Here is a 21695-nt window from a genome sequence, read left to right on the forward strand (position 1 = left end):
TATTCACATTACTGAAAGTCATTATCACACTGATGAATACACATGACAGATTTTAGATTCTGTACATGTGAAGTCATTGTGTACTGTAAGATACAGATGAAAGTACCTATTTTTATAAGATTCAGATTTTTGTGAATTACTGCAACTGAACATACCACATAGAGTCCTGTATCACACATTTTTTTCAGATTTTGGAGAATAACTCTGGTAAGACCTACTTTTTGAAGACAGTATTAGTACTTACAAGATGGTAAAAACTATATGCATACTGTACACATGTACAGATATCAGTTTGTTCATGACTTTGGTTACGAAAATAATTTTTTTCATACTTGGGTAAATAACTGCTAGGGAAAATGTCAACATGCTAAGACCTTATTTTGAAGACAGTATTAGGTCTTATATTCTTTCTCCCGGCGAAATACGCACTAGGGCTTATCAGGGGATGCCTTAATTACCCGCACCGTACAACAATCTACCTTTATTCAATTATTCCCGTACAAAAATCAACATTTATTAATGAACACAAATCGACATTTATTTCGTACTTTTCTATTACTGGACAACAGTTCTAATAACGGGTTGACAGTTGTGTGAGAATTCTACATAAACAGTGCAACAAACATTTCAACTCCAGAATATCTGCACCCATCTTCTTCTGGAACACTGTCATAAGTGTCCAACTTCCATTTCCTGTAGCACCATTGGCCCTAGTGTGTCATGCCTAGCAACAGAGCTCTCCTTAAATGAGCACTGCTTGTCCAAGTAGCCTGTGATTTTATCCCATGAATTTTCACCCAAGTTCCATTCTATTTTCAATGTAGTCATTGAGTTCCATGCTCTGTTTATTGCAATATCAAGAGTCTGGAGATAGGCAGTCATTTTTGCGGGGATACTTATTTGATCTATTCTCCTCTGTGCTAGGAATTTGTTTCTTTAGTGCTGGCTAAATCCCAGAAAAACAAGTGGCAGTATTACATCGACCCACTTTCTTATAACTGCTTGCGTACACCAGGCTTTTTTGGTTTCAAGAATGTAAATGCCTGAAACACGTTCAATCTTATCTTTCTTGCCCTTACTAATGATTAGTTCCATCTAGATGAATTGCCAAATTCAGGTAACACGCACTGCACAGAGATGTAGTGGAGGGACCCTCTGATAAATTGTTGTTTGAGATCCTTGAACCATAAACACTGCAGTTTCATCCATAGCAATCATGTTGGAGAGATGGTATTTAGAAAAGTCAATGACATCAACAAAGGACTTGAACGCAAGTGCACGTTTAATAACTTCAGTATCTTCCAGCTTGAACAGTGTTGTTGATCTTCTTAGAGACCGTATATATCACTTGAGAAGGCCCATCCAATGTTGTGCTGATTTCTTCTCTTCTTTCTGGGATTCTAACTGTAGTAGCAAGATTGCAAGGGCAATGCTTGAATATCAGCTTTGCACCAAACCCTTGCTCTCTCTTCTCCTGTTCCTCCCACTCCCACAGATGAGGTCTTCTCAGAAATTTAAACTTCTTAGGTGTTTCCCTCTGTTGTTGACTTGACTGAGGGTATGCATATGCTGCTTGGACCATTTGAGATTTTTGGACTTCTTCTCTTTAAAGAAAGCAGTCAGGTTGTTTCCCCGGGAGTCCTCCACGATTCCTTTCTTGTACTCGATGTAATAGCTCTTTCTTTTTGCACTCATCTTGTGTGGGGGGGGGGGATAACTGACTTATGCGACTGGAATGGCAACACAAAATGGCGCCAGTTATGGATCTCAACCATCAAGTGTGAGTGATGATTAGGGTTACAGTAAGAATCATGGAGGACTCCCAGTGAGAGAGTCTTACGACTTTCTGCAGAGAGAAGAATATGGGTGTGGTGTCAATAATATTTTATAATTCAACATATTAACTGGGGCTTATTTTTGGGGTATGAAAGATGGCAAGGTGATGAATGAGGTATCCTTTTGAATTCACTATCAAAATGTAGAACTTTGTGTAATAATATGAATTCAGAGTATCATACATGGACAGATAACAGTCTGTATGCTTGTAGGACTATAAAAAGTAATATTTTTGCCACATTTCTGTGAATATGCGTGCAAGGAAGTAAGGCAAGGTCAGGGGTGAAGTGTAATATTGACAATAGAACAAACGTCAGTTTCTACAAAAAATTACTGCTGATCTAGGACAATGACATGAATCAAACATGTGGCTTATTTGTCGCATTATGGAAATTAAGTTATTTCTCATTATTATGCTCATATCTTTGTGAGGGAGCATGGTAATGACACAAATGATGGATCATTTTGAAGATGACACTGAGCCACACATCACTTGTATGCTATCTTGTCTGTCTGTTACAGGTAATGAGATATTATGATTTGTCAAATTATGAGAAATATAATATTAATCATATTTCTGTGAATATCTCAGTAAAGGAGCATCACATAGTAATGGGCTAAGGTATCACTTTAAAGCTAACATTCACACAAACAAATTAATTATAAATTGCATGGGTATACATGGTATGTTCACCAAGATATTGCGATTTGTTTTACCAAAAAGGTAAAAAATATGCATCAGCATTCCTTGGCAAATACTTAATGACTTAGATACACACCATCGATATTTACACCATTGGAAAGAACAGTGTCTACTGAACAACTTTCACATTTACATTTTTAGTCTCACTCTTTGGTTTAAGAGTTATGAACATTTGTTTTCTGTATGGTATTACAAATGGATTATCTGAAAATGAGCTCAGGCTGCACTGTTCTTATGGTGGAAGTAAGCAGGCAGCATTTTCTGAGCTGCTCCAGAGGGAATGAGTTAAAGAACAGATCTTTGACTTAAATATCTGTAATTCTTATTACTATCTTATTTGAATCCTATAAGGTACATTTTCAATGCAAGAATTTTAAGAAAACCTCTCAGGAAGCTTGCAACTTTCTATCATTATAGACTTTTGGAAGCAAGTGGATTAATTTGTTTCAAAGTGTTCAGTAATCAGTGAGAAGAAAATCCTATCCAGTACTTACCAGACAACTCTGGAAGAACTTGGTCATGCCTCTTTAGTATACCTGCTAATACCTTAATGTCAGTGTTCAATAAAATTAGGAGTCTACAATTACCAGATAGCTTTCAAATGAAACATTTCAGTAAGATGCTCACCCTAGCTTTAACCACTAAACCAGGCAACCAGTTAGTCACAAGTTTATGCATAAGCTGCCCATGGGAATTTTTAATACCTCATGTGCGCTACCTTTGGCTGCATCTTAAAAGTTAACCTTCCAAACTTCTCATCTACACTTCTCTACATATTTTCCATACTGGCTATGGTTCCACTGCTCTTGCCATCTTTCCTAGGGATTTCTGGGCATCTGTGTCTGGCTGGCACTCCTCCTGTTCTTCTCACTCCCCCACACTCCTAGCAATACCTCTAATACATCCTTACCTTAACCTTCCATAATATTCAGATCTAAAATCTTCCATCACAAACATTCCCCTACTTTTTGCATATCACCCGTGTCCCTCCATTGTACTTCATTCTGCTGTCGTTGTTCAGTTATTCTCCTTCCTATCCAGCTCTAACTTCAAAGTTACAAGAACATGGCCCATAAAACAGCCTAATATCTACTTCAATAACTTTACACAAAACTGTCCCCCATGCAACAAGTCTGTTTGGCTTGCTCACTCGAATAATATTTATACCTACATCTGTTTGCTGGTTACTGATGTCTTACTGCCTTCTGACGTTCCATAACACATCATTCTAGCATCCTGTGTACACTCATTTCTTCTCCCATATCTCCATTTCACCTTACCAGAGTCCCAATGCCCCTTCCAACTCAGCAGTTCTGCTGCTGTTCATGTTATTCCTCACCTTTAGTAGAGTCAGCTTCAATCCATGTCTATTCCATCATGCTCCTTTTCCTTAAGGTCTTGCAACTAAGCACCTCTCTCTCTCCCTCTCAGTTTTATAAACCTTTACTGGACTTCACAGTCATTCATCTAAATATCTTAATTGGAATCTGATTTACATAAGAATATCTTCTCTTTCTTACTACTTACCTTAATATCAACCACTCCCTGATTCTCTCTAAGCAAACTAAACTTTTCAGCAACATATATCTGTTGTATTTAAATTTAACAGGAGTAGAGCACTAATCCACACAGACCATTTCAAGATGCAACAAAAAGATGAGACGTATGGAATACAAAGGATTATTTAATATAAGTAACACTTTGGTAGGAAGACATTTTAAGACAAGATGTCAGTAATACATTTTTGACACTGTGAAGAAAGTACTTTTTTTCATATTGTGAAGAAAGTACATAATTATAATACATAACATGCACAATATTTCCACTATATAAGAAAGCTGAATAGGAGGAGAAGGCAATGAGAAGAGGGGGAAGGTAAAAAAAAAGCAGATGAAGGGAGGTCAAATAAAGTGCTGCAGGCCTAATGTAGAGTGAAGGATTTATGAGAAGTATTAGGTTAGGTTAGAGATCTGGAAGCAAGTCCATACAGAAGAACTAGAAAGTGTTTTTTAGATGAGAGCAAAAATTGATAACCAATTTAATATTTTGTTTGGAAGGCAAAGCTTTCCACATTTAGGGCCTGATGACTGAAAAGGCACAATTGGTGCAGTGATGCTTATTACACAAAGGGGGAGATAGGCACATGGACAGATGGACAGAGACAGAAAAGAAAAACAGAAAGACATTAGAGATTGTAAAGGAATGTACTACAAATGAAATGGTTTGCTAAAGCTGGGAAAGTGTCTTGGTTAGGTAATGTGAATAGAAGTGATGAGATCTCTGCTTTCTGGGGAGACATCTAGCTTTTACTACTGTGTGACAGTGGTTCTTCCCACTTAAGGGACAGCTTTATAAATCTGTAAACTTTATTGATAGGGTCTACTGGGTGTATAAGTACTTTTTGTTAGTAGCTGGTAGTGGTAAACCACATTCTAATTCTGTTTCTAGAATACCCTTTATTATAGCATTTCTCTCTTGTAAAGAATGTTAATGGGACAGTTTTCTCAATGAAAGAGTGAGTTTGAGTTTTAGAGACTTTAGTTTTAGTATAAACATACTTCCATGTGCTGAAAGTTTGTCTACCAAGCAAAAATCCAAGGTAGTGGAAGTAATCACTTAGTTAACTGGGATACAGGTTATTTGGTAGAATTGTTTTAAAGATTAGATTTGGCAGCAGATGAGGAATGGACAGAACTGTAGACTGATATTGTCAGTTCACATTCTGTTTGAGATTTGAGGAAATTCATAGAGGGTTAATTTATAAAGATGGAGAATATCAGGATAAGGATAGAGCCCCTGGGGTGCTCCAGCGCATAAACTGCCAGTGGATGAAGATGACACAATTATGACTTTGAAGCATGTGAACTTAACTTGTGACAAACAGAAGATGTTGGAGAAACAGAAAGAGGTGTCCCAAAGAATCCCTGCATTATGGAACAGGCTCGCCATCCATGTAAAGAGAGTTCATCCCTAACCTTATTCAAACAAAACTTTGACAACAGGATGGGAAACTATAAACCTACCCCAAACTGGTCCCCATATCCCTTATGGACAGAGGCTGCCAATAAGAAAAGTATCCTAATTAACATCTCCCCTAACAAATCAGTAGTTACATTCCTAACATGCCCCCACCATGGACACCCATAATACTCGGGACCAAAACAATTTGGGGTGTGCATCTAGGCTTGTAAGGGTCTTAGTGGTTGTTAGCCTAGTAACAACATATGAGTGATCACTTAATGAAGAAGCAAGTATATTGACTGAGGAAGTTAGGTGTGGAATATTAGTAATGAGCAGGTTGAGCAGAGAGTGGGTGTTGGTTTTAAAATTGGGCCTAGAGGAGCTGGTGATTATTTTCTTGATTTCATGATGTAGGACAGAGGTTTCAAACTCAAATGATTTGAGGGCTGCATGAGGTCAACCACATCCAGCAAAGGGTAACCGGTGACTGAAAAAATATGATGCAAGATGCAACACAAATACATTCAAGGAAGCAGCCAGAAATCACAAACCTAGCATTTTTGGGCTTTATATGACAAGTAATTTTTGGAGGGAGGACATAAAATATTGTGGCTTGTGCTAGCTAACTGAACTATTTTGACCAAGCAGCAAGTCTGGACAACCACAGACCCTAAATAAATGGGACTTATAAGAACCATTTGGATGCCCTTACTCTATCCAATTCACAGTCACTGGAATATCCTGCAACACTACAAATGCACTTATGACCCTAGCTCACTGTTGCACAGTGATGCAGCTCTTACTGTGACCTAGGTGACATGGTTCAGTTAGCAGCCCCAACAATGGAACAGGCAGGGACAGTAATGAAAGAATATGGCCTGCTCACCTCTCCCATGAGTGGAGTGGGGAGGGTAGCATGCAATGGGGTGGCACATGGACTCCACATGATTTCCCTGGTAAAGACTAGGGAAACCACCACTCATGCTTTCTGGGAGGGACAGGGCCAGTTGGAGGCAGCACCTATGGAAGTGAGAACACAGTCTCAAAGGTCAGTCCATTGCATGCGCGCTCGTGCGCACACACACACACATCCAGTGCTGTGCCAGGTGCATGGAAGAAAAAAGATAAACCTCTCCTGAAGACTGAGTCTTGCCCCTTTGATGGGGAACAAATGGGTCCCACAGGTTGGGAAGGGGCCAACGTTTGGCCGGCAGCAGGAAGAAGAAAAAATAAAATAGAAAAATGCACTTGTTCCCCTCAATATTTTCATTACAAACAGTTATTCCTCCAGAAATACAATGGCAACAGCTATGCTGACTGCCTTCTTTAGAACATACAAGAGTGTACCCTTCCAGATCCCTAGAAGATTTATTACAGCAACAGTTATGGGCTACAAAAACAATCTGCAATGTTTCTATAAAGATTCTCATTTTCCCATTTGTAACTATGGCAACAGCAGTCAGACATCCTGTATGGTCTTAATGTGATCAAGAATGTTTTAGTCCACTATTAAAATGTGAGGAAGCCAAATTACATCTGCCCAAAATTTATGACGTTTTTTGACCACAGGGATAAGCAGTTAAGAGTCCCATACAGCAGATGTTTCCCTTGGCAAATGAATGAAATAGAAATAAAAAGCTTACTTGCCATTCTTCAGACTGCTTCCGTCACTCACTCGGTCCCTAGAAATAATTCCAATGTGCTGCTGAACAATGACGACTGGTATTTGTAGTTTTGCCACTGCCTGGCTCATCATTAACAGAACCTGACAAAAGACTTCAGTTCTCAACTGAGAATAACAGCCATGTTGCAAATGATGTCACTACATTGTTTAGGGATGCTAGGGAAAACGCAAACAACCACAGTGACATCAACAATAATTCTAAGTAAAACGAACAGCATAGCAGCCATGTGCTGCCCACAAGCTATTAGCAAAGGTTAAAACAGAATGCACTGACTGCATTCTACTTTGCACCTTTGCACATCACTGTTAAATTTTTTAGTCATGGAAAAGACGGTCATAAAACGTCAATTTCTTTCTCTGGGCTGTAAACTGCATATTAGGGGGCTGCAACCCCAGGTCTAGGAGAAAGGTTCAAGTAAGGCCTTAAAGAGGTTAACATTAAAATTACTTACAACGAGCAATTTCTTGTATGGACAAGGAGCACTTAGGCATTCTAATATTAGGTGTTTGAATTTGCCAAAGGAGGATGCACAAGGCTGTAACCAACTGCTTGAGTGGCTCTTCCAATTTTGCATACCTGTTAAAGTGGTGGCTAAGATTTGGGATGTCATCTCATAGGCTCATAGATTAGTAATAAGCTAACTGCCCTTGTGAGCCATTTTAAGCCAGGCCAATTATCCTTTGAGAGACTCAAAACCTGCACCTTGTGTTTGCAAGGCAAACACCTTAACCATTAGGCCACCATCCCAACCATAAGTTCATAAATTAGTACCATGCTAACTGTTCTTCTGGGTTATTCCAAGCCCAGCCAATTACCCCATGTGAGAATCGAACCTTGCACCTATAAGAGGAACACCTTAATTACTATGCCAACCTCCCACCTTTGTAGGCATATTTATATTCTTAACTATATTTATATTCTCTAACTCTCTGACCTAAAACTCAGACAGCAGCAAGAGGAGATAAGTATTTACTTAGGAAGAAATACATTTATTTTATTTATGATGGCACCAGCAGGGTAGTTGCAGTGACTGGTTGAATAGGTGAAGGCAGAGAAACTATTTTGAACAGGATGAAGAGAACTAGAGTGTGTCTAAAAAGAAACCTTGGACATCTGCAGTACTGCTGGGGGTGTGTATGTCTGTTGGGAGGGGTAAGGGAATGCTTTGATATATAAATGTAAGCGGGTTGGCTTTAATTAGCATAAAAAGGGGGCTGTGACACAGCTGTGAGGTATGTGGGTTAAGTTTATAGATGCTTATGGAAAGGGGTGATCACTTATGGAAATGAGGCAATTTAGAAAATGATCACTCTGCAACTGTACTGAGAAAACTGAATAATACATTAAATGATATATTTGGACAAAGACTGCATGCAGTAATAGCAATTTGCAAACCATCAAAAATCCTATTAACTAATGTGGATATAGGCATTTGTCTCCCAGCAGAGATTACATAACAAACGAGTGAAAGTCTCAGTCAAGCTCATGAACAAATCCCCAAAAAGAAATCCTAAATTCTGAGACTTCTTAAAGATGTCAGCCATGGGCCCTGGCAACAGACCAGGTTACTGGATTATCAGTGGCAAATATGGCTTTTCTGAACCCCTATTTAAACTCTTTAATCTAAGCCTCCATACCTGTTATGGGTCCCCTTTAGAAACTCGAAATCCCGCTTACCCGAAACCCAAACGAGCAAGACGAAAATCCCAACAACCAGGAAGACCGACTGTCCAGAACACTGATAAATCACGAACGGTAAGTAACCACTTGTCCAGCACGCTGACCTTTGCCCCATACCTCCACGGCCGTGTGATCTCGGAGTTGGTATATTTAAGTTATGGGGTGTGAGGGGCAAAGCCCTCTACATAGGGTGGTGTGGGGGGTTGCAGCCCCCTACATGGGTGGGTGTTTTTGTGCTTCGGTGTTGTGTGTTTGTGGGCTGGACAATCAGTTACTTACCGTTAGTGTTTTTTCTGTGTTCCAGGCAGTTGGTCTTCCTGGATATTGGGATGTTCGTCTCGGTCTTTTGTATTTCAGGTAAGTGGGATTTCAGATTTTTAAAGGGGATCCCTGGATACACTCATGAAGCTTGGAAAACAGCTATTCTAATGCCATTACACAAGGGTGGCCCAACCATGGAACCTGGAAGCTACAGACCTGTTAAGTCTCACTAGACTGGTATGTAAAGCTGTGGAGCGCATTACCTCTACACTTAACTAATGTGGGCATTGAAAATCTCTCAAACCTGGACCCTCCTCAACTTGGTTTTATCAAAGAAAGGTCTTTCCTCATTAACCTCATTGATTTCTTTGAAAAAGTAACAGAAGCAGTGGATACTGGTTATGCTGTGCATACAGTATATCTAGACCTGGCCAAGGCCTGTTATGCTATTCCCCTTGCAAGCATCATTGATAGACTTGTAAATCTAAATATAAAATTTTTATATTGTGGGATGTATAGCTAACTGGTTGTCTGACACAATTCATGTGGTTAAAGTAGTAGGTGCCACTTCTGACAGTAAAACAGTTACCAGTGGAGACCCACAGGGCTCATTTTATTTGGGCCCTCTCCTACTTGACAAATATTTCTCAGATTTTCAGACCAGCACTTTTGGCCTATAGTTAACTAAGTTTGCAGATGACTGCAAATCGCTTGTTGTTATCCAATTTTCAGTTGACTCACAATTACTCCATCATTGCTTAGACCATGTTAAAAATTGGTGGAAGTAAAACGGTCTCAAATTAAATGTAAAAAAATGTAGTACAGTTGGGTTCATTTTGGTAAACAAGAGAGTTTTACTTACTGCATAGGAGAGGTAGCCCTCCGATCAGACACTTTTGTAAGGGATCCGGGTACTCTTGCTGCTAAATCCTTATTTGACCATCATGTCTTCACAGCAGGTTGGAAAACCTTTCATCTGGCCATCCAATTTCCAAAGGCAATTCCACTAGATCAAACATCATATTAATTCCCCTTTACCCATATCTTATCCAAGGACATTATTGAATATAATGGTCTATATTACAAGATTGAAGCTTTAGTTAATTAAATAACTTAAAGCTCGATCTTGTAATATCGAAACCATAAAATGTCAGATGGTCAGTTCAATCCAGGGAAGTGCATCCCTTGGCTGTTTTGTGGATTATGCCCTTTTCTCCAATTTGGAGCAATCTTGGAGTTGGCATATTTAGTTGGGGGGGTGTGGGGGGCATAGCCCCCCCGCTTGATTTCGGGTCTAAAGGTTTTTTTTTTTTTGAAGCGGCCAAGGAAAGTGTTTCCCTGGGTTGAAATTGACGTTTGACATTTTCCGGTTTCGATATTACAAGATCAAACTTTAGTTATTTGATTAACTAAAGCTTCAATGTTTTAATATAGATGCAAATATAACACACCTTTTGGCATGTATTTATTATAAACATATTACTGATCTTTGGAGATCTACATCTAGCCTTTCGTGTCATGAAAGATCCAACCCTATTTGATTTCCTATTCCTTTAAAGAACTAACGGTACATCAAATGCTCGGTTAAAGGAAGTAAATCTTCATCAGCAGATAAGACACGTTGGTGTGAAAGACTCGTATCCCAATGCATCTCCCACCTCAGGAACAAACTTCCACTACATGTCAAGCAGAGTAGCGCCCTTGCCACCTTCACGGTAAACCTAGATAGCTGGAAGGGCAACCCCAAATTCTCTCCTGGTCTATCTTGTTTTGCACTTTTTCAGGCGAGGGGAAAATTTTAAAAAGGTTTTTTTTTTTTTTTTTGGCTAGGCTTGAGCAGACAGATTGCCTAGTACTTACCTATGAACTTCTGTCCTTCACAGTTACACTGGCAGCATGGTTATATGAATAAACTGCAAATGTCTGTTAAGAGTCTGTAAATCCCTTCTGATCATCCAAATGACCTAAATTTACCAGTACAATATGAACTTAAAAATCTGACCAGTAAATATTTTTGCTACTATTTTTCCTGTTTTTCATTTATAATTCTTTTCTGCTTCCCATACCTCTTACACCTGTGTCTGTTTATTTTTTTTAAACCTTTATTACCTTCCCTATTATAAACCTCTCCTTTTACTTTTAAAAATTCAGTTCTAACTAGAAAGTGTCCACTAAAAACAATGATACAATATTTCTATACTAACCTTTAAGGAGATTTATGGTTTTAAATGCAAATTGTGATCCCTATAATTATAGACTTTATACTTGAATTTTCTGTACTCCGCTGCGCATTAAAGTATTTTTCAAATCTGCAGCTATTGCACTTGTCTTTGGCTCTGGACATTAATGAACACGCTCAATGATTTTTTGCTTACTTAATGAAATGCATAAAACTGAAAACTACAACCAGCACTGTGCAGGATGAAGAGGAGGCTGTGGTCTCTACACTATCCCAGCTGGAAATACTAATTCCATGGTTGAAGTACTTTAAAGGAAGCTGGATTTAATCAACTGTGATGTACTTCAAAACACAACACATTTTGAATAAGGGTTTAATCTTCAGGTCAGTGCATTTCATACTTGTGCAGCAGTCCCATATTGCATGTGGAATACATCCAAGTGCTTACTGAGCACAGTTCTGAAAACTACCATGTTTGATCCTCACATACAGTGAATGACAAAAACGGAATGAACACAAATATAGTTAGAGACATGTAATAAACAGATACATGCATTCATGGCATCCCTCAATGTTATGCATTTACATCAAATAAAAAGAAAACACATTACCTTATTGAGAACATCTCGTTGGCAGCCAAGGTAAAGATGAGGAAGGATTCTAGTAGGACCAAGGTTGGCAACTGGTAGGCAGGGCTGAGAGATACAGGTAGGAACTATAGCAGATTTTCCTTCACATAGACCAGGGAAGCAGTTTGAGAATGCAACAAAACCACCTTTGACAGACAGAAAAAATGCTACACTTAGTCACAGCATAACTAAGGCTTAAAAATAGACTAAACATTTTCTTCTCTTCTTGTACTTTATTACATGTAATATGGAGAATTCAGACATACACTACATATTTCTGAAAAGTGATAACTGCTTCTGACTGTAGTTTTAAAATGTAATTGCTAGTATTTGGAGAACATATTGATGAGAGAGGACTCGTAGATAAAGTTAATACTGAAAAGTCAAAGGGGTCAAAAGTGAAAACTGTTTAATATAAAGTGGCGGTATTCATAAGATCTCAAGTGCCAAAACAGACCAGTTACGCGTAACATGCACACTCATTTTCTGGCACCTATATCATCTTACTCAGGGTCATGGGGAAGCTTCTGCCTATCCCAGCACTTGATGGATGGAAGGCTGAGAAAGCCTTGGACTGGGTGCCAGACCATCAAAGAGGACAGAAAATAGGTGGGCACACCTACAGGCAATTTAAAAATACTGTCACAATGTAAATGCAGGTCATTAGGTTGTGGAAGAAAACCAAATACCATAAGAAAAGTCCATGTGGTCACGCTGAGGAGATACAGACTCCACAAAAAAGCACTTCATCTGGGAAATGAACCACACAACTATGAACTACTGCACCACTGTGCCACGCAGTAAATGTTAATTTTATAACAATCTGAAAACATTCTGCAATACAACTACACACACTGTCTGCAGCATTTTATTAATTTGGCTACAGATTTTCAAGCAAGACCAGGTAAGTACTATCTTTGGAACTCTTCTAGACAGAGTTCAATTCTAATAATTAGCAAATCTGCTGCCTTTTATAGAAGCTTTAAATTCACAACTTTAACAGCTTGTACATAACAAAATTCTGTAATTACTGGATGTTGAACAAGCAACAGACAGCTAGAAGTATGATTTGTCTGCTCCTAGTGAAACATCAGCGGCTGTTATTAAGTCTATATAAGTAAAGGAATGGAAAGCATTAAAAATTTACTTATTTATTATTTATTTATATTTGTTGACCGGGAGTGTCCAACTGGACGTAGGTCCACTTTCAGCGGAGGCCCGGGGAGAAAAGCTCCACAGTTAAAATAAACAGACAGTAGTTACATTGGATTACATAGCGATTAACAATTTACATAGCAATTACTTACAGCATATTTACAGATGAAGAACATAGTACATCAGTAGACAACTAGAATCTTTATCTGTGAAGTACATAACAGACATTAACAAATGTTACAAGAAGAAGTTCCTGCTGTATAAGTACTGGCTTATGAGCATCTGAGTTTGCTATAATCAAGGTAGTTAGTGGAGTGGAAAGAAAGGTAGTGGTTGGATGGGGTGGGTGATATTAGAGTGGGAGTTGCAAGGGCATAGCCAGCATGTTTTAGGTGCGCTTTTAGTAAAGTTTTGAAGTGGGTGCATGATGGTATGGAGGTAATTGTGGGTGGGACGGAGTTCCATAATTTGCAGAAATATACTTCCCAAACAAGGGCAAGCAAGCAAATAAGTCACAAAGCACCACGATTACTGCCAAAGAACCACCAGCCACGAACCAAGCCTTGGAAGAATATCTTTTATTCCACTGACTAAGCGCTTTCACCAAAGTTGGCTTCTTCAGATTCTTCTGACTCTGAAGAAGCCAACTTTGGTGAAAGCGCTTAGTCAGTGGAATAAAAGATATTCTTCCAAGGCTTGGTTCGTGGCTGGTAGTTCCATAATTTGGCTATGGTGCAAGAGAATAGTGCTTCACCAGCAGAGTTACTGGCTTTAGTGATCCGCAAGTGATTTTTGTTGCTGGATCTTAGTGGTCTGGTGGTGCGATAGGGTTGGAGTACATTCTGGAGGGATGGGACATTTAGTGGATGATTTACTAGTTTGTGGGCGAGTGAGAGTTGATACCATTGAAGGAGGTGAGGGAGTTCAAGCCAGCCCAGTTCAGCAAGTGAGAGACAGTGGTGACTACGGTAGTCTGCCACTGTGGCGAATTTGGCGATTTTGTTGTAGCACGTCTCTAGCTTGTTTAAATTGCATTGCCTTAGGTTGGTATATATTGGACAGGCATAAAGTAGGGTGGAGATAAGGTGGGAATTTGCTAATGAAATCTTTGCTGCTTTGATGAGAAGTTGCTTATTTCTGTATAGCGCTCCTAGTTTTTTGTGGACTTTTTTTTATAGTCAAGGATATGTGAATGTCAAATTTTAGTTTATTGTCTATTTCCACTCCTAGCAATTTGGTGTGTTCAGTTGGGTATATAGTGGTGTTGTCTTTTGCTGTGATGTTAAAGTGAGAGTTGTTTTGAGTGTGTTTGGTGGGTTGGAAAATGAGTAGTTTAGTTTTGTTTGGGTTGAGTATTAATTGGGCATCAGATAACCAAGTTTCAACAGAGGAAAAGGCTTCCTGTGTGACTTTTTGCAGTTTGGGTAGGGAGTGGGCTGAGCAGATGATGTTTGATTCATCTACGTATTGTATGAGTGTGCCATGTTTGGTGGCAGAGGCTAGATTATTGGTGAAAACAGAGAAGAGTAGGGGTCCAAGGATAGATCCTTGGGGAACCCCTATGGAGACAGGTAGTTGGGGGAGATATGTCATTCTGCCATACAACGGATTGTTGGCGGTCAGACAGGTAACTCTGAAACCAGTTGGTGACTGACTGTGAGAAGGATAGGTTATTGAGGACAGAGATAAGTTGTTTGTGTGGGACCATGTCAAATGCTTTAGATAGGTCTAGGAAAGTAGCAGAGGAGAGATAGCCATTGTTTTTATGCTGAAGGATAGTGTTAGTCAAGGAGATTAAGGCAGTGGTGGTGCTATGGTTTGGTCAGAAACCATGCTAAGTATTGGAAAGGAGGTTGTTAGCAAGGAGGTAGTCTGAGACCTGAGAGTGTATGCATCTCTCTAGTATTTTGGAGAGTGGAGAGAAAATAGCTATGGGGCGGTAATTGGTTAGCTCTGTGGAGGGTCCGCCTTTGTGGAGGGGAATTATATGCGATACTTTCCACAGTGTGGGAGCGTAACTTTCTGACAGAGATCGGTTAATCAAGATGGATACTGGGTAGGCCAGAGCATCAGCTGCGATTTGTAGGTATTCACTTGGGAGGTTGTCTGCTGCTAATCTGGTGGGCTTAAGTTTAGTTAAGAGTTTTTTTTATGTTGGAGGTAGGTACAGGAGAAAAACAGAAGGCAGTGGGGAGATTACTAGTTGAAGTTGTGGGTTGGAGGGGAGGGTGGTTGTGTTGTTAGTGATAGTATGGTTTGTGTGAAGTGTGTGTTGAATGAGGTAGCAATATTTTCTGAGGAGTGAGGGATGTTAGGAGAAGGAGTACTGACTTTACCTGGGTGGAAGATGGAGTTTATGGAGGACCAGAATTGTTTGGGGCTGTGTTGAGAGGAGTCTAGGGCAGACTGGTAGTACTGGAATTTGTCCTGCTTTATTAGCTTTTGGACTCTATTGCGTAGTTCTATGAATTTCTGTCTAGTTGAGGGGGTTTTGGTTTTGCGCCAGTGCTCCCAGGCTTTATCCCGGTTTTTCATTTCTGACTTAGTGGTTTTCTGTAGCCATGAGGAGGGTTGTGCTTTGATTCTGGAAAGTCTTATGGGGGCATGGTAATTAAGGATGCTCAGGAAGGAGTATTAAAAAATTCAACTGCGTCATCAAGACTGAGGTACTTTAGAGGATGCCAGTTACATTCTTTGAGGGATGAGATGAATGTGAGTGGGTTAAAGTTTATTTTTTTAGGAATTTGATGGTAGATGACAGGTTTAGCTTGGTATAGGTATTTTTTTAGTAGGAATGTTGGGGAGTGATCACTGAGGCTATCTGATAAGCAGCCTGTTATATATGACTGGGGGCTCTTACTGACTAGTATCCAGTCCAGGGTAGTGTGCTTGCTGGAGTTTTTATTTATCCTGGTTGGCGACTGGACTAGTTGGGGTGAAGCCATGAAGGTTGACATGATGGGTTGGATGGTTGCCAGAACAGGATTGCCAGTCAATACTGAAATCAACTAAAATGATACGTTTCTTGGGGGAGATGGTGGGTAGACCAGCTGAGGAGGTTTTCTAGTGGAGGGATGTTTTGGCCAGGTGGGAAGCAGCATTCAATTATGTTGATGGTTTTGTTTTGGTTTATTTTGAGGTTGGTATATATTATTTCTTCATTGCCTATTTGTGGAGCTGATGATTTTAAGATTTGGATGTTTAGATGCTGTTTAAATATTATAGCTACACCGCCTCCTTTCTTGTTTAGCTGGTCTACTCTTAGTATGCCATAACCTGTAGGGAGTATTTGCTCACTGGTAATGTGAGGTTTTAGCCAGGTTTCTGTCAGGATGACTATATCTGGGGAGTACAAGTCTATGGTGGCATGGAGTTCATGGACATTGTTGGATATACTTCTAATATCTAGGCTTAGTAGAAGGAAGTCACTTGGCTTTCTATTGGCTGTAATATGGGAGAAGTTGTGGTTTCTAGTCTGATTATGAGGATTGGGGTTGGAGATGGTAGGGCCAGGGTTGGGGTGGATATCTCCACTTAGGGCTAGTTTAGATATGCATGAGGTTATTAGTTTTCTCAGTTTTTGAATGTGTTTGTTTATAAGGGAAACTTTATGATTGTGCTCTTTGGGTAATAGATATGGTGGGAGGGTTACTGTGTTAAGTTGTAGGGCTGCTTTATGTTTGAGTGATACAGTTGGTAGAATATGTGGGGGGGTGCATTGGGATGTTTCTTGAGTTGGTGGGAGGGGAGCTGAGTGAGGGTGAGACATGAGTGGTGGTGTGAGTAGTAGTACAGTGGTAGTGGTTGAGTGGGGGAATGATGGAGCTTTGGTAGGATGTAAGATATGCAAGGAGAGTGCATGCTGTGAGCATAGGTAAGGTATGCTTGTACAGGTTAGTTGAGAAGGTGTGATAGTGGGAAGATGGAGGAGGTAGTGTTGGGTTACTGCTGTGGTTGGCTACTGGAAAGATGGGAGGGATTTGTGAGTGTAATAAAGGTGGGACCACTGGGGGCGGGAGGGAATAGGGGGCAGGGTGGGGAGCTAAGCGGGCAGAGACCCTGTTAGTTGCTCTTATGAGGGGGCTGGAAATAATCAGGTAACAGAGTTAACTGATAAATGAACATATGATAGTGACAAAGGTGGCTGTAGTTGTAAAAATGGTGCCTGCCACACACAATATTTATTAACTTTGGGATTGTCTTAAGGTAATAAACAGGGAAGGGGGAGGGGAGAACAAGGGTGTGAGCAGGCAGTTATTTGTACTGCTGCTAATGAGCCAAAGCAAAGACAAGTTTGTGTTTAAGAAACAATCACAATTGACCAAGGACTGCTCTGTAACAAAGTCATTTCTCAAACATTACTCGGGTGGAAAAACAGGATAACCTTGTATCAGTAGGCTACTGTGGTCTCAGTTTAAATTAACAAACACACAGTATTGATCAGTTATGGATACTATTTGCTAATAGAAGGGAATAAGAGAGAATGTGGAAGATGTGTGTGTGTGTGTGTGTGTGTGTGTGTGTGTGGGTGTGGGGGGGCTGCTTACAAGCCAAAGCAGAGTGCTCTCCAGGGGAAATGAATATTGGCTCAAACAGGTAGACACATATTCAAAGTTAACTTTAGCTGTTTGCAGACAGTTCAGACCCGGACTGCGCTTTTCTTATAAGAATGATAAAGGTGGTACCGCAGTTGAATACTTAAGTGTGGTGTTAGGTTCAATGTTAACTTTAGCTGTTTGCAGACAGTTCAGACCCGGACTGTGCTTTTCTTATAAGAATGATAAAGATAAAATGATAAAAAAAAAAATCATGCCTAAAGGCGCGATATGAAATTTTCTTTTCACAAAGAAGTGTTCTCATGCATCTTTATGCATGTAAACATTTTTCTGTGTAAAAGAAAAGTTTATTTTGCAGCCTTTAAAAATTACAAAGTTTTAGATACATCTTCCAAACACGGAAGAAAAAAATTTGAAATTTGGTAGTGCATTAACATTAATGGCCAGGCAGGAGGTGTTGACGTCACTCTAGGTGCCAGCTCTAAGTAATTGTGTATTAGCTAAGTAATTGCCAAACTCTTAAATTAACAGTTTGGCAAAAAAAAAACATTCATTATTTTTTTTGCCAAATTGTTAATTTAACAGTTTAGCAATTACTTAATACTTACTAATACAAAACTATTTACCTCTGATTATCCAGCTTAATTAGAGCTGGCACACAGAGTGACGTCAACACGTCTAGCCCATGCCGAAAATACAGCTTCATATTTTTAGTCTTCCACATTTGGAAGCTATATTTAAAGCCTTGTCATTTTCTAAAGGCTGCAAAAGTGAACTTTTCTTTTTACGCAGAAAAGTGTGTGCATGCATAAAGGTGCATGTGAACACTTGTGTGTGAAAAGAACATTTCATTTTGTACCTTTAGACATGAACTTTAGAGTAACAGATTTGCTCTAAGTAGTAGTTGTGATGGATATTTAGAACCAACATACACATTCATGCTTAAAACACTGCTAAAGGCAAAACAGTCTACATTATATAAATGTGCATGACTTACCTTGCTGCTGAAAACTTCAAACAGAAACAGATGCTTATAAATGCCTTTGGTTGAATTCACTAATAACGTCTTTAATAAGTGTTCCATAATCAATGCAGACTTATTTTTATTATGCAATGACTTGGACAAGTGCAGGCAGATATATATTTTTTTCTCTTGGAAAATTATTACTTTATGAACTAGTGTATCGGATACTAACACACATCTACTTGCCTAGCACTAATGCATGCCTATTTTGTTTTCAGGTCACTGCAGTTTGCAGGACTTTAACTGAAATTATACATTTGAAATCAGCACAGTTAAACAAGTAAACATACCATAACAGCAGATGTTCAAATGATCACTGCTGCAGTAGCCTAAACTATATAGATTACACCCTGGCTAAGGATATAACAATGGGCCAGCTTTCAAAGCTTCAAGGAACCTCCCAAACACCCAAACCTTTAGTCAGCTTGAGCTGAGCTGACTAAAAGTCAGGTTTGGGTGCCAAGTCCTTCACAGCTTTCATGCCAACAGAAAGAGGGAAGCTAAAGCCCTGAAAAGGACAATACTAGGAAAATGATAGATATCCACACCCTGGCATGAAAACATACAAAAACAAGGGGTATGGAGGAAGGGAGCAGCTACTGCAGTAATGATAGTATGAACACAGGTTAATACTAGGCAAGCAGCCGTTGTGGGTCATTTTAAGCCTAGCAGATTTCCCTTTTGATGCTTGAATTAATCATTTGGTGTTGGACTGTCTTTACCTATCCCATGGTCGACAATCATACCTCTCAACCTCTTAATGCAAAAAATCAAGTAAAGGTCCAACATAATGAGGAGGACAAAGACCCAAAAATATGAACAGATTTTAAGTACTGATATTATAAACTTAGAAAGTTGCTAGAATAACAGGATTTGTCTTAGCATGCATTTATCTGAAGGATATGAAGTCTGAAACTCAAATGTACGTCATTATTAAGTGACTTGAATCCACAGATCATCCTAGTGATTTGCCAGAAAATAACAAATTTTACAAAGAAAAGACCAAAAACACGAAGCAAGAATCTTGACATTCAGCAGAAATCTGGATAATTGAGCGGTATGTTGACAATTACACATTATCCATAGTGAGAATAACTGGGATCATACCATACATCATTTCAGGGGGCCCATGCATGGGATAGCATTTAGGAACTGCCTCTCCCTCCAGTAGTAGTAGTAGCATAGGCAGCAGTCTTGAGGTAAATCTTACCCATCCACAAATCCAAGTTGTTCTTGAATATAGACAGGGATGAGCTTTGTTTTAACATGGAAGGTAAGTGTTCCAAAGCACTGGTATTGTCTGCGAGCTACACCTTTCCCTTCAAACTGTTCTGTTGATGCTGCAAAAGATGTTTAGATCATTAAACAGAGTACTTCTTATGCCATACGATTCTGTGCAGTGCAGTAGGATCCATCAGTATTGGGTCAGAGTGTGCCTCGCATGCCAGACACAAGTCACCTCTTAGCAGTCTGCAGGATACCGAGTACAGTGACAGGACTGAGTCGGTCCACGTAGGACATTTTATAGACCTTGTAGCCTTTTAGTAAGGTGCAACTGTGAGTGTTCCCGTTGATGCATGTGTCTGGACAGACATATACACAAGGGGGAAATTATACTCAATGATTGGCCAAAGAGTGGTGTGTAAAATGGGACAATAACATCTCTAGATCTAGACACAATCCCTTTGTTTACAAGCTGTACAACATACACTGACATTCTTACAACCGTGGTCACATACTCATTGAAAGTTAAGTCACTGTCCTATATTTGGAACAGCCTACCCAAATTCACTAGTGTCTATCCCCTTAACAGTACAGTTTAAAAAGCTCCTAAAAACCCACCTTGCAAAGACCTGGCTCTGTTCCTGCAACTCCCCGGGAGAGGACACTCTCCTGTCCCACTCTGCTCATCACCCTTCCTCCCATTCCCCCTGCCTAATTATATACAACTACTTTGTTAAGCAGTTATGCTGACTGCACTAAACTCCGTGTAAATTGTCATGATCACTACTACATCCGCTGTACTAGACATCTTTGGAAACTTGGCTATTGCCTCCGTTTTTCTTTCTGTAACCTTAAATGCAACTATAAATACTCAATGTATTTAGAATGTTATGTTATGTAACCTACTGCTTGTATATTATGTTGTATTTTATTATTACTTTTTGTTACTATGCTAATTTACACTTGGAGTTTTTCTCCCAGGGCCTCCACTGAAAAAGGACATTATGTCCAGCTGGACTTTCCTGGTAAACAAATGTAAAATAAATAAATAAGTATACATTCCCAAATTCTGAACAGTGGAGTTTGTCTACAAATACTTCTATGGGTCCCAGGGACTAAAAGAAAGAGTTGAGAACATTTATAACTGTCAATATCTCTGTTTATATATACTTTGGTTCGTCTTACATATACCAAAGGCATTGCACTTTTAATACCCATAGGCACTGCGTCCCAAGCAAAGTCTGAGACATCTGTAGTGACTGACTGTGCTAGACCTGGAAAGGAAAATGGGAGATCTGGATTTTGATAGACATGGTGTCTCTGCAAAGAAATCTCTCTATTCACAAACCACAAAATTGGAAATTGAATTGGAAGGGGATATAGATGTTGGGACCATACAAATTATAGGTACCAATTTATTTTTGTCATGTGCAGTCTTGCAATAGGTATAATGAGAATCACAGATGCCATGAAAAACTCAGGAATAGACCAAGATGCAGATCTACTTTTTTTCCTTTGAGAGGAAAGCTCTATGAACTGGTGTGCCTTAGCGACACCCCATGAAAGTAATCATACAAGAATTAGTAAAAGATATCTGTAAATTCTGTTGGAATCCCAGTCTGGATACAAGATCCCCTACCCAACCAAGAGATCCTGATGCTTTAAAAAACACTTTGAAAAGAAAGCCCAGTTGTCTAAACAAGGAAAGATGTGAACACCTTGCAATCTACAGTAGGCTATCACAAGTGCTAGACAATTTGTATATATCCATAAACCAGTGGATAGACCAAAGAGTAATACAG

At 39.5% G+C, this 21695-nt stretch overlaps 1 protein-coding gene across 5 annotated transcripts in view; it reads right to left on the reverse strand.

The window, feature by feature from the left end:
* The window catches only part of DUSP16 (dual specificity phosphatase 16), an 857833-nt gene that overhangs the window by 189501 nt on the left and 646637 nt on the right, over positions 1-21695 (reverse strand). For all 5 annotated transcript variants that reach the window (XM_044088133.1, XM_044088135.1, XM_044088134.1 and 2 more), the window contains one exon: positions 11917-12080. In XM_044088133.1, the coding sequence (XP_043944068.1) occupies positions 11917-12080 (164 nt within the window). The remainder of the gene's footprint in view (positions 1-11916; positions 12081-21695) is intronic.

This window comes from Protopterus annectens, chromosome 11.part0 (genome assembly GCF_019279795.1).
Source record: "Protopterus annectens isolate FY-2018-M chromosome 11.part0, PAN1.0, whole genome shotgun sequence".
Lineage (NCBI taxonomy): Eukaryota > Metazoa > Chordata > Ceratodontiformes > Protopteridae > Protopterus > Protopterus annectens.